This window comes from Psittacula echo (assembly GCF_963264785.1).
Source record: "Psittacula echo genome assembly, chromosome: Z".
Taxonomy (NCBI): Eukaryota; Metazoa; Chordata; class Aves; order Psittaciformes; family Psittacidae; genus Psittacula; species Psittacula echo.
In genome coordinates, this window is record NC_137742.1 from 54,367,047 (window position 1) to 54,394,887 (window position 27,841).

The following is a 27,841-nucleotide window of genomic DNA, read 5'->3' on the forward strand; positions in this document are numbered from 1 at the left end:
GAGATCTGGGTCTCTAATCCCTAGCCTGAATGACCTTGGGCAGGTAAATTTTCATTTTGCAACTTGCCTTCTCCATCAGGAAAATACTGATGCTGTTCTGTTTTTTTTTTTCTCCTCATGGCTTCACAAGAAGTCTCCCCTATGAATTACCCTGCTGCACAGGAGAGAAAGAATGAGAAACCTGATTATGGCAGGCTCTTCCCTTAGGAACAGAAGGGTCTATCCACAGCAGAAATTTATGAACCTCACCAAAATCTTTCTAATTCTGCCTGTGGGATAACGGCATATGGACTTGAGAAACAATGCTGTTCAAAACAAGGACAGTATATATTATTATCAAGTTAATGCTAAGAATATAAGAATATTTTCTGTTGGTGGCTATGACTTTGCAAAGGACCTTCAAATTTTGTTACGCGCCTCCTTCCACACGCAGCCAGTGTTGCCACATGCTCACCTCTGGGAGCCTGGGCGTGTCACATTTGCAGTATTTGCTATATTTGAAGAGGAGATAATCAGCAAAATTCCCACTGTGTGCAGTTCTGGTGTCCTCAACATAAAAAGGACATGGAACTGTTGGAACAAGTCCAGAGGAGGGCCACGAGGATGATCAGGGGACTGGAGCACCTCCCGTATGGAGACAGGCTGAGAAAGTTGGGGCTGTTCAGCCTGGAGAAGAGAAGGCTGCGTGGAGACCTCATAGCAGCCTTCCAGTATCTGAAGGGGGCTTATCGAGATGCTGGGAACTGTAGTGACAGGACAAGGGGTAACGGGTTAAAACGTCAACAGGGGAAGTTCAGACTAGGCGTAATGAAGAAATTCTTTACTGTGAGGGTGGTGAGGCACTGGAATGGGTTGCACAGAGAAGTGGCAAATGCTGCCTCCCTGGCGGTGTTCAAGGCCAGGTTGAACAGAGCCTTGGGTGGCACGGTTTAATGTGAGGTGTCCCTGCCCATGGCAGGGGGGTTGGAACTAGATGATCTTAAGGCCCCTTCCAACCCTAACCATTCTATGATTCTATAATGAAAGTGTGTTTTACATACTATTGCACATGGAGACATGTTCTAATGTGATTCCAAGAGGACAAAGGCATCTACACTTTCTTGCTGGGTACAGATATTGGCCTTGGGGCAAGAGCACAGCATATAATAACAGGATTATAGTTTTAGACTCAAGCCTACAAAGATGGAGAAGAGGCCACAGAATTCTTCTTGGCTGCCACAGGCATCAGGAATGTTTCAGAAAACCTGTGTGCTGAAAGGCTCACCGGCTTGTGCTGGACCATGTACACTCAAGGATATCTGTGTGGGCAACACTTAACAAAAGCAGGACAGTTTATTAAACCATTTTGCAACTGAAGTGTCCAGAGATGATTAGCCGAAGGTCTTCATGACCAAAGACTCCATATGTGGGTCCCAGTGAAGTGCTTGGGTTACAGTCTGCTTTGCCAGAAACAGGATAAAACTGAGCACAGGCCAACAGAGCATCATAGTGCTCAGAGCGAGGCAATTACTTACACAAGGAACCACAGCCTCGCTCAGAGATACGGTATTGCTAGCCAGCAAGTTATCAGCTTGCAAGGTAGCTTGCTCTTGTAGGGACTAAAAGGTAGCATCAGCCAAGAGCACCTGATGGCCTGTACTCTGCATCTGGGTGAGACAATTTCCATTTGCATTTAAGAACGTTGGTGCCAAAATAAAGTAGTAGAACACACGTGATCCACTGCCCCACTCTCGGCAGTGTTGCTGTGAAAACCTGGCAAGATAGGGACTGCTTCACCTCCAGGATTGTTCTGCAGATACCACTTTCATAGTTTCATTGCGAGTTTTCTCACAGTTGCAGTTTCTTGTCAACTGTGGTGTGCTTCTTGCAAACTTTTTGTATGGTCACTGACACTCCCTTTTCAGAAGCCTGAAACCATTGTCAAAATGGCTCCCATGAGTCAAAATGACCCTCAGTGTCTCCTACAGTTTATCCAACTCTCAGGTACTGAGTGAAATTTTCACTTCCAGTGAAAATACCTACAATCCACTGGATTTTTAGACAGGCTTGATTCAGGTTACCCTTTCAGAAGGCACGGTGTTTATGAAACTGCATGTGACAAAGCTAAAGATGGAAGTGAACCAGGTGGTCAGACTACAGGGGACAGAACTGTGCACATGCACGTAATGGAGAGAAGTGGAGGCTACATAATATGATTGGCATGGGGGGGGGGGGGATGTGGCGCTAGGAATGAGGCTGGCACTTCTTTCAGCAGTGTTCAGTCCTGCCGTTCGCTGCTGCCCAATGCTGAGGCCACTCTGGCACGTGGGCTCTCACAGCCTTTGAAATAGACTAATGAGGAGGTACTTAACCAACATAAACGCTCAAGAATTGCAGGGCTGTGGCAGCCGTATGGGGCTGTGGTGCAACATCTCGGTGAAGATGGAGGTGTCAGACTGGCACAGATAAAAAAACGAAGGAATGTCACGCTCAGGGCAGGAGAGGAAAACTTAAAAGGAAAATGAGGACAGGTTGGAGTAGCATGGACAGAGAAGGTATGGAAGACAGCGCAATTCAGAATTAAATCGGTGGGACAGCCAGGAAGTCATAGTTGGAAATGCAGCACCGAATCAAGATGCTTGATGTATGTACCACGTACATCTGAACGTATGTAAGGTAAGGAACTCAGCCATGCTGCAGGCTTTTCACTCCTCTCAAAACCAGCCTGCCTTCGTGACAGGGCAGGAAGCAACCGTGATGGGACGGACGAAAAGTTCTCATCGCGTGGAAAGACCCAGACACTTGTCTGGAGCGCGGTGACACCCGACACGTGGGGCCTCCTTCTTACCGAGCTGGAGCCTGGGCGGGAGACGCTTCCGGCAGGAGTACTCTGCAGGCCTGACAAGGGGGGAAAAAGCCAGCAAGGAAACGATCCGTGCCCACCCACGCGCCCGTAGCGAGCCCTTCCCCAAGGCTGCCGGAACGAGGAACACCGCTCGCGACTGAAAAACCACCTCAGCGCATGCGCTCTGGGTTCTGCCACTGCTTCCCTCTTCCCTCCTCCCATCTCCCACCCCGCCCCCCCCGCCTTTTGCATAAAAAGGCTGCTTAGCACGCATCCCCACCACTTCTGGCGGATGCCCCATAAGCTGCGGGTATAGCTACCTGCGCAAGTTACTGCGCTGGAGCACTCCTCACCTTTTCCAGGTCTCCCAGCGCGCTCTGACCACGGGGCCGCCGCTGCCTTCACCCCCCAGCCCGGGAGCCAGAGCAGAAAGGCCGCCGCTCTGGGGGGGTATTTCCTTTTTCTCCCGAAGAGCGGCCCGCGCGGGAGGAGGAGGTGGAAGGGGCTGGGAGCTCCCCAGCGCGGCGGGCGGCAGCGCCGCCGCCGTCGCTGCGGCAGCGGGCGGAGCGGGAGGCGGTGCCAACAGCCGACGGGGCCCAGAGTCAGAGAGTCACGACGCCCGGGAAGCCGCTGCCACCGGACCCGCCCCCAGCAGGGCGAGCGAGAGAGAGGGAGGAGGAGACGCACACAGGCACTGTATTCGCCGCTTCTGGTATCTTTGCTTCCCTGCCGGCCGTGACTTCGGCCCTTCTGTCCGCTCACCGGAGCTCCGTGTGTGCCGCGACGGGGGGCCAGGCCGTAGCGGCGCCGGAGGAGCCACCGGGAGCGCCGAGCCGGGCCCGGGCCGCTACTTCTGGAGTAGGATGTCCCGACATGAAGGTGAGCGGCGCGGGACGCCAGGCCGCGCCGGCGGGGGCGCGTCCTGGGGCCCGTCCCGGCGTTAGGGCCTGGCGCGGCGCCGTTTCGGGCGGATCATCATGGCGGCGCCGCCGCCGGGAGCGGAGCCCACAGAGCCGACGGCGGAAGGAGGCCTCGGCGGCGGAGGGCGGCGGCTGGGCCCCGCTCTGCAGTGTCATGGGAGGGGAGGCGGCCGCTGCCGTTACGGCCCGTTTCCCCGCGCGGCCTGCGTCGGGCCCGGCCGCCTTCTTCCGCCGTTCTCCGGGCGCGGAGCCTGCGCCTTCCGCCGCGCGGGTCCGGGAGGCGGCGGGGTCTTTTCTGTCCTTTTCCTCCCGCTCCTCCGCCTGAAGGACGGGCAGAGGGAGGTGGGGCCGGGCCGGGCGGGTGTACGGGGCGCTCCGAGGCCCGGCCGGGGTGGGCGGTGGCGCGGGGTGGCTTGCCGACGTGTCGGCCGCCGCGGCTTGTCAGGCCGCGCACGGAGGTCCGGTTAGGGGAGTCGGGCCGGGAGAGCGGCGTGATTCCCGGGAGCCCTAGTAGTGCTGAGGGTCGCGCCCGGCAGGCGGGGAGAGGAGCCAGGCCTGGCGCGGGGCCTGTGGAGAGGTGTGCTGGCAGCCTGCGTGGCCCTGCCGAGGGGCAGCTTGTTTGCTGATGGCCCCGGGAGCCGCGTCCTTGCTGTCCGTTTTGTCTTCTGACAGAGGAAACCAGTGCTGATGCAGTGGCATGTTTTGAGGCTTTAAGAGAGGCCATCAAAAGAAGCGTGTTTTGTGTGTTTGCCCTGGTCCCGCTGTGTTTACCGCTGTGGGTGAGTTCAGCGGGTAGTTCAGAATTAGTCAAAAGCAGCAAGATGGAGAGGGAGCTGGAAGCTGAGAAAGGAATTCCTACAGAAGGAGATGGGAGTGTGAAAACAGGCGAGAAGGTTACGTGATTTTTCTATCCTTTCTTCCTAATGGGTAGAGTGCTTGGACTAGTATTAGAATACCTTCTAGAAGCACACTTTGTTACCTGAAAGAATAACTTTCTGCCATGTTAGGAACTTAATTCAGCACCTGTCTCCATTTTCTCTATATTACCTCATTTCTCTGTCAATACGTTTCGACAGAAATGTTACAGGAGAATTCAACATTTATGGCTAATAATGCTGCCTTCTAGTTGGTAGCTTGGTGCTGCATAATGTATGGATGATGATGGATTTTCAGTGTGCTGTCATAACATTTTGCAGACTTCTTGTTTGTGCAAGTATGTGTATTTCTGTGTCAAAGAATTGTCTTCCCTGAATCCACTAGTTTTGGGGTGGTGTTTTCATTATTTTTTTTAGTTAAAATTCAGTGGGGGTACCAAATTCTTCCTGTGTGTCTCTTGGTTTGTGTGGTTACACTCCCCCTTCTTCCCCCTCCCCCCCCCCCCCCCCCCATTTTTCTAAAAGGGCGGAGAGGAATTTCTTTATGATTAAGGATGCAGTTTTTAACAATAGTGAATGAAATGAGCACTGATCACAAAGTTATAGCACCATTGTGGGATTAGGCAGTCTGTAAATCTCTCCTGTGATGCATGTATCCATGGTACTCTTTTTATAAAGTGCAGTAGTTAAATACAAGCTTTTCCAGCTTGAACTTACAGAAGCAATATTGTGTGTTCTTTAGAATTTTGTAGTGGCAAGTGCATGGACTCTTAGGAAAAGTAATGATATTTGCTAAAAAGACATTTTGGTCCTGGACCAGCAGGGTAAAAGTGAAAGTAGGTTTCTTTATGTGTTTCTGATGGAGGCTGTATAATAAATTTTTCTGTTGTGTGTTAGTTTCTGTTTGTAGCAGGGAGAATTATATTCACCTGCTTGGGTATTTGTTGATACTTTTAGGAGTGACTGTTAACAAAACCAGGCTTAGTATTCTCTATCTGAAGCAAATTTCATCAGTGTTTGTTCTTTTGGGACACGTGTTATTAGAACAAACGGAAAAAATTGTCTTTTTTGGGTGATAAGTGAGTGTGAGTTTTAGTAATCTCATATTGTGGATGTAGACTCCTCATGTGTGTGCACACATGCGTGAGTGAAACATTGAGAACACCGAGATTAAAAATTACATCTGTCACTCTATCCTGATATATTTTTATTAAATCTAGTCAGTCTGTTAATTTCTCAGTGGTTCTCCTCTACACACTTCAGATGCTTAGTTTTAGTCAACTTTAGTTAAAGTTTAGAATTACGCACGTTAATACAGGAAGTGTGGTTTTCCCACTTAATGGAAAAGGGGTTTGGATCCTTAATTTTGTTAGAAATCTGGAAATCCTTAGAAATGAAATCTTAAAAAAAAAAAAAAGAAAAAGTAATTTTTGTTTCAGATCTATGTGCTGTCATTCACAACTGACAGTTTTTGATCCAGTGTGACTAGTTTGGGAAGGGCTGTCTTGGAAGCATATGTTACAGAGGAAAAGCAAGCTTTAATCATGTTTAATAAGTGATATCTTTTCTGTGTGTTACCTTTAAAGTGGTCCATTGCAGGATTTAGATTTACAGATTGCTCCTGACACAGTCTGGATGCTGTTCCAGTTTTAGGATGGGGAAGGATGTCTCTGAAAGGGCAAACGCTGAAGAAGCTGGAATTTCAAAGTCTAGGGGCTTTAAATAGGACATGAAGCATCTGATGGAGATCTAAGCTTTCTTTCCATCAGGGTTTCTTGACTGTTTTCTTTGTTGTAATAATCCATAAAATACAATTGGTTGTTTAATAAAAAAAAATTTTTTTTATCCTTCAGAAAAAGTCCAAGCACTGCTCTGGGCTCATGTTTTTCCCAAATTCAGGAAAAAGGGGCACAACTAGAACTTGAGTTATTTTTTGAGTTATTGTTGCTGTTTTTTGAAATGTTCATTCTATGTTTCAGGGACTTTGTTGGTAATGGTGTCAAGAGTAGTTGTTAGTGTTTGTCCATCTCTTATTATTGCTAGTCATTATAATTTTTCAGGACCATTTTTGTTCTGTGATTTGGTGTTAAGAGACCAGCTATTCTCTGCCTTTGGTTTTGTAGAATGCAACATGAGGTCACCCTGTTGTCTTGGATTTCATGTTGTTCCCTTTATAGGAGTGACACGCTGTGTTTCTCTGGGTTAGCCCCTCTGTTGAGGAGTGTGTGGTGGTGTAATGTTTGGCAGCCCACAAGGAACAGGTAGGTAATTTTCTTTAGAAAGTATGCCAGAAGGTATTTTGCATATTACAGATTTTCTTTTTGTGGATGTGGATCTGGCAGTGATTCTCTTCTATGACAGTAGACACCACCCAGGGCAGCTAAAAAATAGAGTCACAACTTCCAGGAATATCATTAGAAGACAATTTTTTTTTCGGCTTCTTGTGTGAAACTAGGTTGCTGAAGTATTACTGGTCATACAAGGGCCTGGCTTTAGGTTCCCTAGGTGCAGCAGCTCCAGCAGGCTCCCATTGCCACACTGTCTCACTGCTTGGTTCTCAGTCTTGCATGCTCTGCACTGCTTTCCCAGCCCCAGTTCCATACTTCTGTTTTTCATTTTCACCAGTGGATGGATTCTTTAAGCTAAAAGAGTTAGCAGCAGTGCAGGTGGTGGTTGTTTTTGGTGGTGCCCATTTGTCAGCATTTCGTCAGAATCAACAAAGCTCTACAGTTAATCCTAGTCCCGCATGAAGTTGCGGGTGGATGGTGGTAACAAAGCTGGGAAGGGATAGTGGTGGCTGTCAGCACCATGTGGAGCTTCCAGATGTTCTTTGCTAGTTTCAAGCTCCTTCTATTCAAGGGAGCTGGAGTTTCTGCTGCTTTTTTTGTGTATGTATGTGCAAGTGTCTTGCGTAGAGACGTTTAAATCGAGTGCTGTTTGTAGCAGAAGGGTAAAAAAGTGTATCTTAAAAAAAATTACAGAGTATGCTTGAATAGGTACCAATCACTTGAAAGCAGCAACTGTAAGAGTAATGCTAGCTTCAGTCTTTCAGCTGTATAGTGAATAGATTAGGAGTATGGGAGGGTGATGTTTTGTGTATGATCATGATACAAAACAAAATTTTCTCCATAAACTTTCTGAAAACATAAAAGCAAAAGTAATTTCTCCCCTTGTAATTATGCAGTAGCTGTGTTATACTTGAGCTGCAGAAGGCTACTACAAACTTCTCTCAAGACAAATAGCATTCAGCAGTTGATATTTAACTTTTAATTGTTCATGTAGTGTCAGTTTTAGAATTGCCACTAAATGCACTATTAATCTATTTTGGCATGTAAAGCTCTTAATTCAGGTAACAAGACTACATATTTTTCACACAAAATACTTGAGATTCTGTTTTGCAGTGTGCACTTAATAGTGAAAAATGCATCTGTGGGACCATTTATAATTTGGTGCCTTGTCATGAATTTTAATCCTTTGCTTACGTCTCCAAATACAAAAATCTGCTATTCCACAATACAGAATAATCACAAATCCTTTCATATGTTGCTGCTTCTTAGATCTGTTTTGTAGAAAATTAATCCAGTTTAAGTTTTATTTGTAACATTAAACAGTGGGGGTTTTGGGAGGTTTTGTTTGTTTGTTCATTTTGGGGTTTTTTTTGTTTGTTTGTTTAGTTTGTGCTATTTGACTCTGACAAAGTGTTTTCCAACTGACTATGTCAAAGTATTTCATGCTGTTAGTTTTAATCTATGGTAGCATATTAATGCATATAGATGTAGATATAGTGCACTATCTGGTAATGAGTCTGTGATAATTTAACTAGCAAGAACTATGTTTAGGGGACAAAAATGTGAATGTTAAACAGCTGCAAATGATTAGAAATATTGGCACATAGTAATTTGCTTCACTATTGGACTGTTTGCTTTCATTAAGAAACTGAATAATCAATAGAGAGCTGGACACATTAGTGATACGCTAACTGGCAACATGCTTACTGGTTGGAGGAGACTAGGTTTTAATTTTGAAAAAGGTTTCTGGCTCTGATGGTTTAGGAAGCATATTGAGTGTGAACCAATATGCTGTGGTCCTTGCAGATACTGTGAACAAGGTCCTCCAAAAATATTTGTAGAGGGAGACAGGTTTTTTTTCCTCTTAAGTTTCTGATAAAAAGTAATGCCATAGGTCAAATATTCTTTGGGAAACAGGAGAAAAATATTAGGGCTAAATGATCGATATTGAAAGCTTTCTCCTTAAAATACTGGCTATCAAAACTGGGAACAGAACTGTGATACTTTTAGCATTATTAGGTGGGTGTGAAGGGAAAAGATAATGGTGAAGTAATTCTTACTTCTGAATGTTGAACTAGTAGAGACAAGGGATTCAGGGAAGTTTAGAGAGCCATGCAAGTTGCTTGAACAGTACTGAACAAATGATTTGTGCACATTAAATAAAAAGAAGAAAGCTTTTAATGTTTATTTTACTGATAACATTTGAGGAAGAGTTGTGGGTGTCGCTTCGTAGTTGCATCTTCATTGTTTCAGTTACTGCTAAGTACAAAAATGGAATAGTGACTAATACAGAAAAAGTGTTACTACATTCAAGAAGCTGCTGGACACAGCAGCAGCTTTGAACATTGAAGAGTTGGGATGTGCCAGAACTTGGTTGCACAGACAGCACTAATTCAACCTCCTGTGAGTATCTGCATTGTGTAATTACACAGCTGCATATAATCTACACCATACCATCACTGCCTCCTTTAGGGTGCACAGGAGGGGTTTGTATGTTAAACCACTCTTTCTGTTTGGGATTGTACAGCAAATGAGCAGGTAGAGGCATTATGGGAGGAAAGAATGGCTGATGTGTTGACAGTGGAGTTCTATTGTGAAAAGTTGGATCAACCCTTCTGTCCGCTGCTGCAGAGTTCATGCGAACTGCTAGGCAAGAATTCACTGGTGGCTGTTAGCTGTTTGTTACTTACATTATGAAGCCTTGATCTGGAATTTTGGGATCTGAGCATTCGCAACTGCAACTCTAGTATCTGAGTGATAAGCTTTGAAAAAGCATGTAATGCTAGAAGAATGAATGATTCTGAAAAATGTCCTTGAAATCTTAGATTTGGGCAGTTTGGTTCAGTGCTCTAGCAGTTTCAATCTTTACATGCCTTGGTTTCCCTCTATTTCAAGAGAAGGAAAATAATGCTCAGAAGTGCTCTTAAGGTTGAATCATTGATATTTGTGCATTGATATAGCACTGAAGTGCTGTAGAGAAATGCTTGCAGGGAAAAAGCAGTGAGAAAATCCATAGTCAATGCAAATTTTTGGAAGTGTGTGATAAAGGCTTGGGACTGACTGCTGATGATAAGCCAGAGATTTTTCTGTTTACTGAATACCATATGCTCTGGTGCACTGAGTGGGGTGGTATTTTTCTAGAAAGGAATGTAATGGTGTTAGATTTCAGTTGGTATGGATTCTGATCCTGGATTGACACCAGGATAGGATACGTATATTTTAATATGACCAAAGTTGCAAGTTTTCACTGGTTTTATTCTTTATCCTAGATCTTCCACATGCAGTGCATTCTTCCCTCTACAGAATTTAGAATGAGTGAATTTGGTAGCTGCAGGTTTTGAAAATTGAGTCATAGTGGAGAAGAAGTATACAAGCTTAGCTATAGGCAGCAAAGTTGCTCACCCATACAGAAACAGCATTATAAGGCATTGTGAGCACCTCGGGCAAGTTTCTTTCAGAGAACTCTGAAAGAGTCCTTTTAGTGACTCAGGACACATTTGAGTGGGAATCACTGCATGGATGGAAATATAAAAGGTGTTTATCTCAGAAAGGCTGATACAGGGAGGGAATCTGAAAAGCATCATCTGTGTAAGCCTGTGATCTCCCTTTCTGAATACAAGGAGATATTTAATGAATTAAAGAGGGTGATTGGAACTGAAGTGCTTTTTCATGCAGTATGTAATGACATTGTAGAGAATATTTTCACAGAAGGTTCTTGAGGCTACCTAATATTAAGATTAAATAATTAAAGCTTTGATTTTTGTCTTAAAGTTTATATTCCAGGTATCTCAATTATTTCTGATTCAAAAGTGGTTGTTGAGTATGTCAAATCTTATGTCCTGTTTGGTTCCTATGCCTTCCACTGAAGTGTCACTTGAACATCTATTTTGAACTTACTCCTGTGAATTTTTGTACATGTGGTCTGTACAGTTACCCACATTTTTCTGACTAGCATTATTGCAATTAATTTTGACATTATGAAGTGGGGCCAATTTGAATTCAGTGTGGAGCATAGAGAAAAGATCATTAGTTTCACTGGTTTAGGCTATATGTGTAAACCCAAGGTTTCAGTTTAGAGCTATTTAAAAGGTTTTATTTGGCTTATTGACATTTACTAACGTGATAAGTGAGGTCTGTACCAAATGAAAATTGTGGGGCATCATCATAGAAGTGTTGTCAGCTTTAGGGTGATTATTGTCACTTGTGCATTGGCCTCGGAATGGTATTTCAAAGGTTTGTGCAGGTGATGGCTTGAATTCTGCCACTTGAAGTCACTGGTTCTAGTTTGAAATTAGTTTTTTAAGTATGAGTAGAAGTCACTGAAGCTTCAGACATATTTGGAAACACTTATTTTTCCTCCCTGTTTTCCTCTTGCCAGGTTTGTTCTGAGAAGTAGCTTGAATGAGTGTTAGGGGTAGGATGGATTTGCCTGATGGAATTTTTATCTTTTTTTAATGGTAAAATATTTAATTTTTTAGGCTTACCCTGTGATTTGCCTTTGTACAAGAATTCATCTTTTTACTCCTTACTTGTCACCCTGCAGTGAATTTCAAGATTGTGTTAATTCTTTTGTGGTTCCTTTATATGGACCTTTTAGGAGATTCTGAAGGTCACTCTCCTTTCAGTTGGAGACCTAGGTAACACTTTTTTATTACGATTAAGCAGGGAACCTGGACACAGGAGGCCATGACATTTCTCTCACATTTGCAAGTTGGGGTAACAGGTGGAGGTCTCATGTCTTTCCAGAAGGCACTCGGGAAAATCTCCTACAGACAGGAATTAATGGTCCTGTACTCCATTGCAGTGAGCTTTGTACATGCTCCATTGTTCCAAATTTTTGACTCATTGGGACAGTTCAGTGACTTAAACTGTTTGCAGCAGTCACTTCACATAGCTTCAGTATAGGATTTAAAACTTGTTTCAAATTTCTGTATTCACACGGAATTTTGTATTTTCATCAAACTACTATTGATCCTGTTCTGCATTTGATTTGGATCATTCCACTGTCATCACTGACCCTATGTAACTGAGGAATGTTAATTAAAAAAAACAAAACAAAAACCAAACCATTTTTTAAGAATATATTGCAAAAGAAAGATGAAGCAACAGACAAAGTTTAAAACAAAAAATTATAACTCCATTTTTTTTTTTTCTTACCTCAGGTCAGATTTGGTCTTCCCCCATCACTTCTGCCACTTCCTGGTGCCAGATTCTTTTTGGGAGGCAATGTTTCTTGTCTTGACTGACAAGAGGTGCTGTCTCTGGTAGGATAAATTATCTTCTTTGCTTTCCTTCTTTTTGTCTTTGATCTCTTTTATCTTTCACCCTCTTATTTCCTTGTCATTGTTCTTCCTTCCCTTTGCTGTGCTCTCCCTCTCCAACTTTCCTTCTTAAAATGCCCTAGGGTGGGATTTTCAGAAACACTTGTAGAAGGTATAGATCCATGTTGTGTTCAAGGGCACTAGATGATTAATGCGTGCCTCTGTAAGCCTCTTCAAAAAGGAAAGCTCTGTTGTTTCTGGTGGAATAACTAGTCCTCTCTTATTCCAGAAAATAGTTCTTGCTAAAAATGTTCTTAGGCAGCAGTTTCTCTGACCTGTTGCAGAAATTGATTTGTGGTGGGATTTTTGGTTATATGAGGCAAAGTGACCTTAGTAGTGAAAATTTTTTACTTACTAGTCTAGGCTATGACTAAGGAATTCTTTAGTTATTTGTTGAGGAGAGTCGTTGTTTACAAAAATCTTCAGTAACAGTTGATTCCTGTTGTAAATGGTATTTAAGGTCTGACTTCTGTTAGCTTATTGATACTAAATCAGCCAGTATTGTTGGCCAGAGGCGACTGCTGTTGGCTAGCTCTCTTGGACTGTATTTACCCTAAAAAAAAAAAAATTAAAAGATGAGGTGAAGTCTTCATGTATAAACAGTGTAGAAGTTAGCATGAATTAATGTGATAGATGGGATAAAGTAGTTTGAGAATACCAATATTCATATTAGGATTGGAATTTTAAATCTATTTCTAAACAAAATCTGTGCCTCTGCCGACCACCAGAGTTGCTGTACAGATGTTTGATAGTATAGCAGAAATTTCATGGCATCTTCTGGAAGTAAAAACCTGGGTATGTGCCTAGAACATTAGAATTCCTTGGAGGCTGGATGGAGGCATCCTGGAGGAGGGTGGTTGGAAAGCAGTGCTGTGAGCTGTAACAGGTGATATTCTCTGGGTGCTTATCTCAAGTACCCTAGCTCCAGCAGTAATAGATTGTACAAGCTTTTCAAGGTCAGAAATGCATTAGGATATAGTCATGTAAGGATTTCTTGTGTGATTGTCAGTAGCATCTGCCTTTAATTAGAAGTAAATGATTCTGGTAAAAGTAATGTTCTGTTTTACTGGTAATATATTTTTTGCATAACTTATCAGTGTGTATTAGCTTAGAAATCTCTGTTCAGCTGGAATAAATTTAAAGCTGCTGGGAGTCTGACTATACACCTTTGTTGGTTGGATTTCCTTTTGTGATAAAATTAAATTAGCTCTAAAGAAATATGTGGCTTGGGCACAAAGGCTTGCGTATGCTCAGATTACAGTCACCTCGCTTTCACTTCCACAAAAGTGAATGTTTGAATTATTGCAAGTACTTGCATACATTTTTAGTACAAGCAGTAACAATGAAATGTGCCTGAAACAAAAGGTGCTTAGTGTATGTAAACACCAGTGTACATAGTGTATTGTGTGTATATCAGTGTGGAAGATGAGGTGTGGTTTGTCTCTGCAAGTGGAAAAATTCTATAGTGAGCACCCTGTGATTCACTGGTGAAATTGGGTCTGTAAGAGCAACTTCACCAAGAGTAATAGTGGTGGAACATAGGTCACACCTGGATGGACATAGTTCTGCCACTGCAGTTTCCAGAGTTTCTTCTAACTTTGTTTCTTTACTTTCTGAAAACACCTAAGGCCACTAACTTCAGCACCGAATTATTATTAGTATCATTATTGACATGTCCAGAGCAGGCTCTCTCCCTAAACCTAGCTGTAAGAAATGTAAGATTGGGAAAGATAATTCAGGATGCCCTTGAAGAAAGACACCTAAGCTTTGCAGAAATAAGCTGTAGAGAATGCAGAGCTTTCTATGTCATGAATATTTTTTTTTTTTTCAATCTAGGTATGCATAAAATAGCTCAGATGATCTTAATTCCGTACTTATCCCCTGCTGTCCTTTGTACTGTTCTGGTAAGATGAAAATGTCAGTAATTGCAGTTTGTTCTCTGATTGTACAGACAGAAGTTGGTTACTTCTGCTGTAAACCACAGCCAAGGGGTTTTTTTACTGTTTAGGCTTGTATTTGTTGGTCATTGTAATTAGATACCTTACAGATTTGAGAAGATGGAGTAGAAACTGTGTAGAGTATCTTGACTCAGGAGGAGGTCAGACACATTTTCAATCTGTCTCTCTCGGTTATTTTCAATTTTGGTAAACTGCAAAGTTCTTTGGTTTTGGGGTTGGTTTTTTTTCCATCCTGAATGCAGAAAGGGTGTATGCTATGATCTGCAAGTTATCTTCTCCCTGGTTGTTTTGGCATAAGGGCTGTGAATTGCCAGACAGTATGACAACATACTAGTCTTCCTTACTCTGGAAGACGTCTGTGATGAGCTGGGAAAATAGCTTGAGATTTTGCTGTAGAAGAGTGGTTTTATAAGTGAAGATTTGTAAGTGAAGAGTCCTTAGAATAACAATAATAAGACTCTTAACTATTGGAGCCAGTTACTGGGATGTTTCATTCTTGTAACTCAAGTTATTATATAACAAAGCTTAGCTGTTATTTTGTTCCTGGAAGCATTAGCAATTCAAGGAAAGTCACCAGAAAGCTGAAGGAGTGGATTGTTGAGAATTACAGGCTAGAATATAGTTTATCTAGGTAGGAATAAAATGCTTTGGGGAGATAATTGACTGAGGTGCAGGGCTAGCTTTGAGGAATACCATTATGTATTTTTTCAGAGCAAATATTTCATGTCTGCTGCTGGTGAATGCTGTTCATAGTGCTTGCATTAAACTTGTGTTGAGCTTCTTCCAAACCTGTTTTCTTTCTTCTGATGTCCTTATTCACAAATGCCTTTGAAGAAACCAGACACTTTCTTAAGTTGTGGAATATGACACTGCATTGAATGTGCCTAATCTGTAAGATGACACTGTGTGCATGCTCTTCCATAGTGCTAAGCATTTGGAGTTCTTGGCAGTGTATAGCAATTGTAGAAGTCTGTACTATAGCTTCTTCCAGTTAATCCACCGCCTTTGCATTAAAGAAGACTAAAGTAATGTGTAAGTAATGCATGCATGATTGTGAATCCTTTTGTTTTCCTCCAGCAATTGTAAGGCATCTTGTAATTGTACACAAGAAAAAAGGACTTGCTATGGCCTGTTCCATAGGCTATAAGTTGCTGTACTTGGGTCTGTTAGCTATATGAAAGATGCCTGCAAATCTAAAAAAAGCTTCAAAACTCTAGCTGTAAAATATAATTTTTTTGTGGACAGTATCTCAGGTGCACCATCATACCTCTTTCTTCCTGAAAACTGAATGTGGAACTTAATGTATAGCAGTGAAGTAAAGGTAGCTGCCAGCTCTAGTGTCTGTGGAAGAGTCTGGAAGAAAAATAGTTAATACTAACTGTTTCCTGTAGGAGCTGATGTGTTGTAACAGTTGATAGAGAGCTCAGAAAACCTGTTAAAATAAGTTGGCTTAAAGTTATATCAAGAATGTGGACATTCTGATCTGCTGAATGGGCTGAAGGTCTCTCTTCGTCCCTGCTCCCCAGTGACACCACCTTGAAGACTGCCAAGATAAATAGATAGCCATAACTGAGGTTGGGTATGAACATTAAACTATCTAGATTAAAAGGCTGTGTTATTTTGTGGTAAAACTAGTTGCATGGTTGGTATGCATTCCCAAATCAAACTTGAGAATCCAACAGAATGCAGTGATAAGGCAGTCTTAAAAAATATTTGTCTTTAAAGAACTACAAAAGAAGTGGTTCTGCTGCTGAAGATGCAAGTATGAGGGTGTGTGGTTTTGCTCATAAGCATCTGCAAACTTGGAATAGTTCAGGAGTTTAATAGGTGGAAATTACCTTACTGTGTGGAATTCAGGCAGTCCAGTGGCAAGTGGAAAACAGAGCTTAAAAGTTACTCTGAAAGTGTAAAGAAAAAGTTGCAGTTTTCAATGTTATGAATGCACTATGTGCTTCCAAGTTGCAGAAATGGAGGTGAAACAGTGAAATTAAATACCTCTGGTGTCTCCATCTTTCCCAGCTTCATTATCTAGGTTTTCTTCAGTAGTATCTTCATATTACAGCTTTTTTTCCTAATAGGTAGATCATTTAAAAACTTCTTTCCATAAAGATCTACCAGATTTGTTTGTACAGTTGACTTTTTTCCTTGTCTTTAAAATACTGCTCTGTGCGTTTTGTGACTGCAGCATAGCATCTGAGCTTATTGTAAGAAGTAGTGAGACCTAATGGGTTTTTGACTCTCTCTCCTCTTGTTTCTTAGATTATGAAGGGATGTATGTTTTGATAAAATGCTGTAGTATTAGGCATTGCTTTATTGTTGTAGTTCAGCAAGTAAAGAAAAATATCTCTATAAATGGCTCTCTGATATTTTCATTTAGGAAAAACACCTTTTTTTGTTAAAGCTTAATTTCCAGACTTTTAGAACTCTTGAAAATAAGTGGGGGTTTTGTTTTTGTTTGGTTTGGTGAATTTTTTTTTTATTTGCTTTCAATTGTTGAATTAGGTCCCTGTACTAAGTATTCTTCCACAAGTGTAAGTTTCAGACTGTTTTCATCTAGTTGATGATCCTTTGTGCAGATGTGGTTTCCCAAATGTTTCCATGATGTTAATTCTGAATTTCTAGAGCAAAGTTCAGTGATAGAGATGAGGGGCTGCAGAAGGCTTTTGTCTGAAGGAAAGTGATAGGGATTATACCTTTCTCACTCCTGTGGTGTCAGTGTTTGGCAATTTCCTTCATTAAAATTAACATAAAGATTTAAGAGATCCCAGTTTTGGCAGGAAAGAACAAAAATTGTCAATTTTTTTGTCCTTTATTTTGCCTTCTAATGTCTCTACCTGCAGCAAAACAATTGCATTGAAACCACAGTGATAGTTTTGTTTAGAGTTGTTTTGCCCTCCGCTTGAAAATAGGTGGTCTAAATACTTAATACATTAAAGTATTAATGTATCTTCAGTTTCTATACAGATAAAAAGAGATTGTTTTTTATCTTTGAAATTGTAGGTGACTGCTTTCAATTGTGGGAATAAAAATGAACTCTCCTTCCTGTCCTTAAATTTCTTCATATGATTGTAGTTTTATGGCAGAATAATAGCGAAGCTGATGAACTTCATGTTTTCTACAGTAAATTGATCCCATGTAACTTGGTTTGACAGGCTTACAAATTTTTTTTTTTCCTCCATACTTGTCCCAAGTGATGCTTTTCGTTTTAGTGTGTTGGATGAAAAATCCAATTGTCTAGTGTTTTTCCTGAGAAACTGGTTTACTTTGAGGATGGGTTTGAACAAAAATAGTACTTCTAAAGCAGTTTTTCCTAAATAAATAAAAAAAACTTGTGTAAGAGATTGAGCTAAAAAAGGTGAAGGACTGAAGATTCATGAATTATAATCTGTAAATCAGTGAGGGTTTTTAGTGTTTAGTGATAGATTGAAAGCTGCTTGGGAAAATTATTTGATTTACTAACCACACTAACAATTTGAAAATAATAAGTCATTCTGAAAAGTACAAAAGATGGATGGGACTCTCAGAAGTGTTCAGAAGATAATATTCTGATTATCTTTGGCTCTTTGTATATGTGTGGTATAAAAGGAGAACTAAAAAAAAAAACAACCCTACAAATAATAAAGCTTAATGAATATCTTCCTTATGAGAAGAAGAAAGGCATTTGGTATAGCTGGGCTTCCCATCCAGAGAATGTATGAGCAATTGGCAAAGAAGAGTATGCCAAGGGGAGAGAGGAGTGGAACAAACTCAAACCTGACTGAAGTAGGCATGAAACTTTTTTTTTTTTTTGCTTAGGTTACTGTGCTTCCCACAGCACTTTTCTGGTGTAGCTTTCCCATCGTAAGCAATTGTAGTTTCTGCAGGCATGTTATCAGCCTGAGAAGCTGTTCTCTAATGGTGTGGGAGTAGAAGTGGCTGCCAAGGCTGTTGGTGTTCATAGAAAGAAAAATGCCTTGGAAAGCCCAGGGTAGAACATAGCTACTACTTAAATGAATATGCTGAAGGTTTTTGACCTTCTATTGCCATTTTAAAAAATAAAGTTCCTAGGCCTCTTGTGGTGTTAAGAAATTCCTTTCCTGGCATTATGGTGCCATTCAAAGTGGTGATTTTGAAGGTAGGCTGTAAGTTTGAAAGTGTTCTTGTACTCCTTTCTGTAATCTTAGTTAGATGATAGGGAGGAATCTAGGTATGTCTGCCTGCTGTGTATCTGACATCACTGCTTTCTTTAGTGAGAAGGACAACTGCTTGTTCTTCTTTCCCTCCCTCTCCCAGCTGCTTTCTGGATGTGTTTTCCTGACATGAGAAGTCTGTGTATTTCTAGACCACCTTGTGCATGGCATGACTATCATGAGATGTATAATCTCAAGGTATTGCTTCGAAAGCTGGATGCTTGCTGCATGAAAACATTTTTCTTTTACTTTTAGTCCCGTTGGAGCCCAGCCAGTGCTGTTTCCTGCATTGCTGCCTTTACTAAATCTTCCCTTTTCTCTGTGCTGCAGGGGAGAAAGGCAAACATGGCAAACATTATTTGGGGAATATTTAAGAAGGTCAGGAATGAGTCTGAGAGTGTAAAAGGAAGTAAAGCTGTGTATTTGGACACAAACTATGCATAGAACATAGAATGGTTTGGGTTGAAAAGGACCTTAATATAGGCTAGTTCCAACCCACTTGCTGTGGACAGGCAGGGACACCTCACATCAGGCTGTGTCACCCAAGACTCTGTCCAACCTGGCCTTGAATGCTGCCAGGAATGGAGCATTCCCAACTTCCTTGGGCAACCTGTTCCAGTGCCTCACCACCCTCTGAGTAAAGAACTTCTTCCTTATATTTAACCTGAACTTCCCATTTTAGTTTGAGCCCATTGCCGCTTGTCCTGTTGCTACAGTGCCTGATGAAGAGTCTCTCTCCAGCATCCATGCATAGGGTGTACCTAAACAGAGTATTTAATTTTTGCTGAGCTTTTTGCAAAGGCAAGATTTTACAAGGAAAACTGATGACTTTTGCCTCTGCCAGGTGTGTTTGAGTATTAAAGTTTTATCTGCCTGAAACAGTGGCTCATTGAAAAAGGCGTCAGGGCTATCAATAGTCTTCAAGCACTCTAACTTCCCTGCTTAGTTGGGCCATACTACTCCCATGCCTGACTGGGCTTGTCTTGTCCTCCTTGTTTGTTTTTCCTTTTTTTTTTTTTTTTTTTGTTTTTGTTTTTGTTTTTGTTTTCTTAAATAATATTCTAAGCCAAAATATATAAAGGCTTACTTTCTGAAAAGACTACCTCCTAATTCTTCCAGGGCTCAACACAAAAGTACTAGTTATTCTGATTAATTTCCTTTTAGGGTTTTCTCAGTGTTTATTCATGTTTCTGACACATCTAAAATTCATTTGTGTGTGATGCTCTTTCCCCCAGCCTAATTCTCTTTTGAGTTGGTGTTTGTCTGATCTGCATATTTTTGTCTCTTTAATCCTGAAAGAAACACAGTAACCTGGTGATGTTCTATTAAATGAGAAACTTTGCCATTGATTTTATAGATACAGGATTTAGCTCAGTGCTGTTACTCTTATTTTAGTGCCCTGGCACTGTTTACAGCTTCGTCAGTTTTAAGTATTTTTCTGTTAATAGAACTCATGTGCTGTTTGCCATTTTCTAAATTAACAGTTGTTAAATAAGATCATGTCTGGTGTCAGCTCCCTTTGCTGCCACATTACAAGCTTTCTGTGCTCTGATAAATGTGTTGCAATTTGTTTAATTTTAATGGGTTTACAGTGCTTTAACAGGCTTTCATGTTGTGAGGGTTCTGATGGTCAAATTGCAGAAGTGATAAAACAGAAGATAAAAGGCACAGCAAATATTATTGTAGGAAGTTTTGAATATAATAGCTATTCTCCAGTGAAAGTGGATTCCACATTTGTATTTTGCTAAACAAAAGTCCTTAGATAAAAACAGGATACATTCATGTAAAAATGTTTTGAGAATTGTTTTTCTGCAGCTGCTTTCTTATCTTACCTGAAGGACTTCCCTATGAACTTCTTAAAATCCTTTTTTCGTTCATGCTTGCTTTTTTGTATTTTGGCACAGGGATGTGGATTACTCCCCCCCCCCCCCCCCCCCCCCCCCCGACTGTCTTCTCAGTGTAGGCAAATCTGTTCTCTGTTATGGAGGCTGGGAAAGTATTCCACCTAGCTTGACAGGAAAGTAGGTTTTTGCATCATACGCTGTATAGTGATTCTTGGTAAAATGATGTCTAAGTAATAAGTCCAGAGTTTTCAGCTGCCTCTGGAGCAGTTTCTGGTTTGTTTGGTGTCTCAGCAGTGTATTCGGAGAGATGAAGTAACTGCAGATTTTTATGTAAAATGATTAAAAAAAAAAAAAAAAAAAGGCAACCCATAAAAAATTGCTTTTTATTGTGTAGAGGGAATGTTTGTTTAACATTGACATGAGTTGATGGGGGTTACTGTGTGTGTGCTTGTACAGAACTTACTTTGTTCTATTTCAGGTCAGAGTAAATGAGCAATATGTAAACCTCATCTTACAGAAGTATTTGTATAATATCTCCTTTTTCAGTGATTTAGTACTTGAACAAATTAACTTTACAACGATTTTTGGGCAGTGATCAATAAAGTCATGTAGATTTTTTTTGTTGTAATTTTTTTTAAGTGATCTTCAAGAGAAGGCTGCATGCACAGGATTTACTAGTTAGCTGCTAAATCATTTTTATAGGGTTATAAGAGAACAACTTTTCTTTGCGAAGGTGATACTGAAACCACTGGGGTTTCTGGGATCTATTTAAAAAAAAATAAAATATTCACTTTGTGTTTATATTTGCACTAGCCGCGGCAAAGTTGTTCTTGATCTGCTGTTTGAATGTCGTTGGTGTCATGGGATGCCATCTACTGGGCAATATGATTAGTACATGAGAGATAAGTAGAACCTGCCAGTGGGAGTAGTAAATTCTAAAGTAAGACTACTTAAAAATTTCTTTTATTAGGATACTGAACTACAGATACCTTGCTAGCATTTCAGTATATTTTCAAAGTTGTAAAAACAGCTCTACTTGTTATGGTTCGATATTATATGGTTAGGTATGGTGGCTGTCCTCTCAAAGTTAGATCTGGAGAAGAGACTAACATTCATGGAGAAGAGATTAACATTTGATGGTGTGTTAGGGAAATATAAATGTTTGTAACATCTTATTCTTCAGCTGATTTTAGTACTACATTATTAAAATAATTTGTGTAATCAAATAGAAATGCATGAATTGACTTGCAAAGATGACAAATTCATGGTAGGAAGTGGCAGAATGAAATAAACTAGCACAACTTTCTTTCACTCCTTACATGCAGGCCTGAAGATAGTGAATTTAATTACCTGGCCAAATACCAGTTTCTCTGGGACTCTCCTCCCTGACTGCCTCGATGCACAGGGATGGACTGGTCTAAGGATGACATGTGTTCTATTGCACATCTGAAGCAGAGATGAGGCAGTCAGCTGTGTGAGGTTCTTGTTGCAGTGTCATAATTAGAAGGCATGACAAACGAATGAACTGGGGAATTGCAGAGATAAAAGGACATTTACATGGAAAAGGCAGGTGACTGTTCCTGTGGGGAGTGCTGGCTCACTCTCTCCTGCATAATTCCTGAATAGTGTTGGGTGTGTTTTGCAGTGCTTACTAATAGCTTGTTCCTGGTGCTGTAGATGACTGAAGTAGTTCTGTGTAAAAATTCTACAACTTGGGATGCAAAAGCAAAAGTGGAAAACCTTTTTTTGGTAGCAGGCTGACTGATGGTCAGGTGTTGGGACCAAGGCTGGAACTTGCTGGGCAAGCCATACTGCTGAATTCTTACTTTTTAGACCAGCTCTAGACAAGTACTAAAAACTGTGCAAGTGATGTTTATGAAACTTGTTCACAATGGGGAGATAACAGGATATGGGGGTTTCTACTCCAGACTCTGGAGAAAACAGTGCTGTTCAGAAAATAAAAACCTGCTGGCCCTTCCGGTCTAATGTAGGCCTGATACCCTCTTCTTTTTTTTACCCCACTTTATTTCAAATTCTGAGTCAACATAATTCCTGCCTGCACCTTAATCTAGTGGTTTTTGCGGGCATGCTAATCTGGTGGCTTCTGCTATAGGATGATACTGTGTGCTCAGGCCTGTTGCACACAGGATGTGTGAGGGGATGGTTCGTTTCTAGTTGAAAGATATTGCGTGTCAATTTTCTGTTCAGCACTTGAAGCTGCAAGGATGATGGAGTGTATTCTGTGTTGTAGGTTTCCTTGATGTTTGTTTTCACAATGTGCTTTAGTAAATATGTGATAAAAGTAAACAAAAAACTAAGTTCTATGGTTTGGCTGAATTTTTGGTCAGACTTTCACAGAACCAACAGAAGTTTATGTTCCTAGAAGCTAATGTCTTGAATTAGGTAGTCTACATTAATTCCTCGAAGGAGGTGATCCTGCCCCTCTACTCTGCTCTCGTGAGACCTCACTTGGAGTATTGTGTGCAGTTCTGGTGCCCTCAACATAAAAAGGACATGGAACTGTTGGAACAAGTCCAGAGGAGGGCCACGAGGATGATCAGGGGACTGGAGCACCTCCCGTATGGAGACAGGCTGAGAAAGTTGGGGCTGTTCAGCCTGGAGAAGAGAAGGCTGCATGGAGACCACATAGCAGCCTTCCAGTATCTGAAGGGGGCCTACAAGGATGCTGGGGAGGGACTATTCATCAGGGACGGTAGTGACAGGACAAGGGATAACGGGTTCAGACTTCAACAGGGGAAGTTTAGATTGGGTAGAAGGAAGAAATTCTTTACTGTGAGGTTGTTGAGGCACTGGAATGGGTTGCCCAGGGAGGTTGTGAATGCTCCGTCCTTGGCGGTGTTCAAGGCCAGGTTGGATGAGGCCTTGGGTGGCATGGTTTAGTGTGAGGTGTCCCTGCCCATGGCAGGGGGGTTGGAACTAGATGATCTTAAGGTCCTTTCCAACCCTAACTATTCTATGATTCTATTAAGAGATGAGGCTATTAAAGAAACAAACATTTGTTGTGGGTTTTCATGATTTTTTTTTTTGTTTTTTTATATATTGTCAAATGGCATATTTTCCTAACTTCAGGCTCAGAAACAGCTGAACCACTTAAGCAGAATATCTTACTCAGGGCCTAGAGTTGCCATGTGGCAGGTGAGAGATAGCTGATGTCCAGTGAATTTATTTAAAAGAACAAACAAACCCCAAACTCCCACCATACCACTGAAAGAGCATTTTACCCTGAAATAGATCAGATGCATACTAAAGGTAGTGTTAGTTATTATATTCAGAATATAAAAATAGATGAGGTACACAGGTTGCAACATTTTCTGCCACAAAAGTGGCAGTGCGAATTTGTAGTTTTTGCTTGCATGGGTAAGTTGGGTTTTTTGAAAGGTGGGAGCTTTAAAGTTTGTCCAGTTCCCTTGAAATTCAGTGGTACTTTTGCATGTAATCCTGTCAGTCTTTGAGAAAGATGAACCTCTATAGTACTGCAGACAGAGTAGGAAAATACGGCTTAAAGTAACTGGCATTTTCATTCTGGAGAGAAAATCATTAACAGACTTAATTTTGCATTTATGTTGGACATGAAAGAACTTCAGTGATCCTCACTCCAAGCACTGAATTAAAACCAGTACCTGAATTACAGGCCAGAAGGTTTGCTTTTGGACGTTTAGCTGCTGACAGGAATGTTAAATGGTGAAACCACCCGTGAACTTAATGCCTTCCATTGTGTTGCTGAAACAATGGAATTTAATTCTTGGGGATAGGACAAGGATTAAATACTGCTCTCAGGAGCTACGTGTTCATGTCTTAACTGTTTGAATACTTCAGATGTAGGTTTTATGTGTTTTAAATGTTTTCTAGTGATAAATGGGTGGCATTTTCTCTGAAATAACTAAAAATTGGTACATTCAAAATATTGATAGCTTAGCAGCTCACATTATTTGACGCATGAACGTGTTCCGATGTCTGTATGTAACTTATCTTTGACAGTATGTTCTTCATAAGAAGAAATCCTGATGATTTCTCCAGTTTCTTGGGTCAGTTCTATTTGAGCCAGATTATTGGGCTTTTAATAATACTATTCTGATTTTTCCATGGTGTCTGAGGAGGCCAAGTGGAGGAAAAAACTTCCTACTGTTACAAATGGAAGTCTGTCCAAAGCAGTAATAGTTCGGGACATTCAGGACACTTTTTTTCCTTTTTTCTTTTTTTTTTTTTTTTTTTTACTAGTGAAATCTAATTAATTCTGATGCATGTAGTATTTGAGCTACATGTCTGTCCAGTGTTACTCTCTCCATTACGAAATCAGATAAAGAGCTCCTCTGTTAAACCCAGAAGTTGCGTTCATTTTAGTTAATTCCTAGCAAAAGTAATTCTGTGTCATAACATCAAATTTTATTTTGCTATCAGGATCCAAGTATGAAAGGTGTTGGGGAACGGGGTTGTTTGGTGGTTTTGGTTGGGTTTTTTTTTTTTTCTGTCTTTTTGTCTTGGTTTGATTTTTGGTTGGGTGTTTTTGTGGGTGAGTGTGGGGGGGTGTTAATTTTTTTGTTGTTTAATACTACTATTCAGCATGCTACATAGAAAATACTTGTGTGTTAGGTATGTCCTGATTCATTTCACTCAAAATGTGAATGACTGATCCTTCATATTAGGAGGGAATACTGCTGAAGAAGCTTTCAGAACTTGGAAGTTTGATAGTTAAACTGAACCAAAACTCCTTTGGCTTTTAGCACAATGCTACCCTCTAGTGGAACAGTGTTGCATTAAACACCCCCCCCCAAACATTCTTGTTAGTGAGCAGCAAGGTTTAATTAGACATGATGCACGTTAAGCACTGTATGTGGGTACTTGTATAGCAATAACAAAGTAGAAGAAAGTTTGAGAAAGCCACTTCTGTCATCTATGATAATTATTGCTTTGTGAAAGATTAAATCAGAAGTTCTCATTGCATAGGTGTTGGTTGTGGGTTAGTATGATTTCGTTCAAGGATTCTTTTAAGTTGTTAACATTTAGTGCAAGTCAGCAAAGGTGTCTAAACCCTTGGTACACATTATTCAGGCTCTTCTTTTGGTTATTTGCTTTTGTTCTGTGCTTCAAAGTGAATCCCTCTAGACCATGTTTTCTTCTCAAAACCTGTGATTAATATGGATGCATGCAGAGTAATCTGACATTCTTGAGCCTGTAACACAACCTGCTGTATTCACAAATTTAAGGTAAATACAGGGAAGTGTTGGATAGGCACCTAGTGAAAGACATACTGTGCTAAATGGAAAATGTTGAGTGTTGGGGTTTATGCAGGGAAGAGAAATGAACTTTTGGAATTTCAGTTGCTGTAAAAACAAAAACAAAATCAAAGCTTTGATAAGGAAGTAAGTGTTCACTATAGCAGAAAGAATAGGGTGGGAGGAGATTATTTGCCTGGGTATTTGTTTCCAGATCTCAGGTTGGATAGATGGGTGAGGTTTTGGCAGCCAAGTAATAAGCTTGAAGAACAGGAAAAACTGCAATGGACCTTGGGTGAGACTTGTAAGAAGGGAAAAGTAAGTGATGTAACTTCTGTAAAAGAGGTCTTGCTGGAATCGTGGGGAGATCCGAGGATTTAAGCATGGGTTTAGCTCCAAAACTAAAGGGTTTAATTTAATTATCATTTTCCCTTCTGTGGTTTTCATTCCTTGCTACACAAAAGGATATAAAATAATATAGAATTGTAGGAAGGCTTAAGTTGGAAAAAACCTTAAGATGATCTAGTTCCAACCCCCTCTGCAGTGGACAGGGATGCTTCACACTAGACAACATGGTGCTTCTGCTGCTGTCAGCCTGCTTCTTAAAGGGGAAAATGTGGTAGCTGTGGCAAAATATTAATCTTGGAAAATGTAGAAAGCATGCTGCCTCAGTAACTTGGTTACTCTGTTGATCTAACTTCACCAGCTGTAGTGATCTGTTATGTTAATGTTAGTTTTTTGTTTGAATCAGACTGTAGACTTTCTGATAATTGATCATGAGCAAAGATCATCTGTTGCTTAAAGATCTTGCTGTACATTTCCACTGGAAATGCTTTTAAGTTGTAAATTATCACATTATGTTGTAATTCATATTTATGGCTGAATTTCTCCAAAGTTAATAGCACAACATTCAAGGGGGTTGCAGTTTGAATGATATGGAGAAATATTGGTGTGAAGAAAGCCTGTAAGTGAATACTTCTTAAAAAAAATGTCTGTCTTCAAGTAGCAATGGTGTAGATGTTTGAGAGAACATGTGACAGGAGGAGTTTGTTGCAAAGAAGTTTACATCTGGATTAAATCAACTGTTTTGAGCTTAAAGGAAAATGGTGGAGAGAATAAACTTACTGGAGAACCCTGGCATAAATACTTCATCAGGAAAGCTGTTACTGTCTGACATGGGATTGAGGTCAAACGAGTCTGTTTATTTCAGTGTCATATCTAACTTGCTGATCAACTGTTTTCTGGAAAGTTTAGGCAACAAAAAGACTTGCAGTGCTGCCAATAGCCATTAAGTGTTTTGTGTATGGCATGTGTTGTTGGGGAGATACTGATGTTGCATAGATTAAAATTTTGTAGATCTCTATATTGGGGGGAAAAAAAAGGCAAACCAACTGAAATAATTAAATTTATTCTGTGGTGTTAACAGGCAGGTGTTCTCAGAAGTTAGGTTGCTCTCAGTGTCCAAGTAATCAAAGATTGTTACAGATCTTCAGAACTTATGGATGCAAAGCATGTCAAGTGAGAAAGACTAACCCCACCTTCCCCCCCCAAAAGAAAAACCAAACCAAAATTAAAGCAAAAAAGGACAAAAACCCCAAACATACAAAAAGAACCCCAAACCCAACTTTGAAGATGGTAACAGGGCTGTCCTCCTTATTGTAGTTCTTTGAGGCTATTAACAAAGATTCTTGAAATATCTTCTAATATGTTCGTAATACATATTCCATGTAGGGTCATGCTTTCAAAGTAGATACTGAGTGAGGCAAGTAAAGAAATCAGTTCAGTACTTGTATAAGCACTATGCTTAGGAATTAGATAATGCCATAAGCTGTCCTGTAGGTAAAGAAATGACAGGAAAAATGATAATTTTATCCACTGTTCATCTAAATGTGGTGATGCAGTTGTTTGAACAAGTATCAGAGATTTAAAAGAAATTTCTTCTTGTTGCAGTCCGTATTATATGTGGTAAAGTTTCTGTTCAGATGCTGCAGAATGGAGTAGCACAACAAAAAATGAAAAAAATTAACACCAGTTTTCTGGCAGTTATGCTTAAAAAAAAATTGAGGTGGCTAATGTGACTGTTTCATTCTGACAGGTTTTTAACTCTGAAGTTTTCTGCTTTTGCCAAGCTGTGAAGAACAGATCTTAGCTGATGCTGAAAGAGGATGTTGATCAAACTCCTGCATTAATTCTGTACACTGGTATCTTTGATGGAGGCCCTTAATTCGCTGCTGCAGTTGAAGAAAGTTTGTGTTAGATGTGACAAATTACAAGGTGATGACACATCTCTTGCACTTTACTAAGTAACCAAGAGAGATGTGAAACCACACAATAAAATGAAAACCTTTGAAAGCTATAAAGCCTTTCTCCGACATATGCAGTGCGACTACGTTACAATGCAAAGACTG

At 40.7% G+C, this 27,841-nt stretch overlaps 1 protein-coding gene across 6 annotated transcripts in view; it reads left to right on the forward strand.

Moving 5' to 3' along the window:
• Positions 1 to 3,133: 3,133 nt before the first annotated feature.
• KCMF1 (potassium channel modulatory factor 1) overlaps positions 3,134 to 27,841 on the forward strand; it is a 52,252-nt gene continuing 27,544 nt past the window's right edge. Inside the window, exons 1-3 of one of the 6 annotated variants that reach the window (XM_080636854.1) lie at positions 3,148 to 3,703; positions 12,070 to 12,171; positions 27,529 to 27,707. In XM_080636854.1, coding sequence (XP_080492980.1) covers positions 27,644 to 27,707 — 64 coding nt within the window. In that variant the 5' untranslated portion in view covers positions 3,148 to 3,703; positions 12,070 to 12,171; positions 27,529 to 27,643. Of the gene's footprint in view, positions 3,704 to 12,069; positions 12,172 to 27,528; positions 27,708 to 27,841 lie in introns of all 6 variants that reach the window. The other 5 variants (XM_080636856.1, XM_080636855.1, XM_080636858.1 and 2 more) reach the window with 5 other exon arrangements.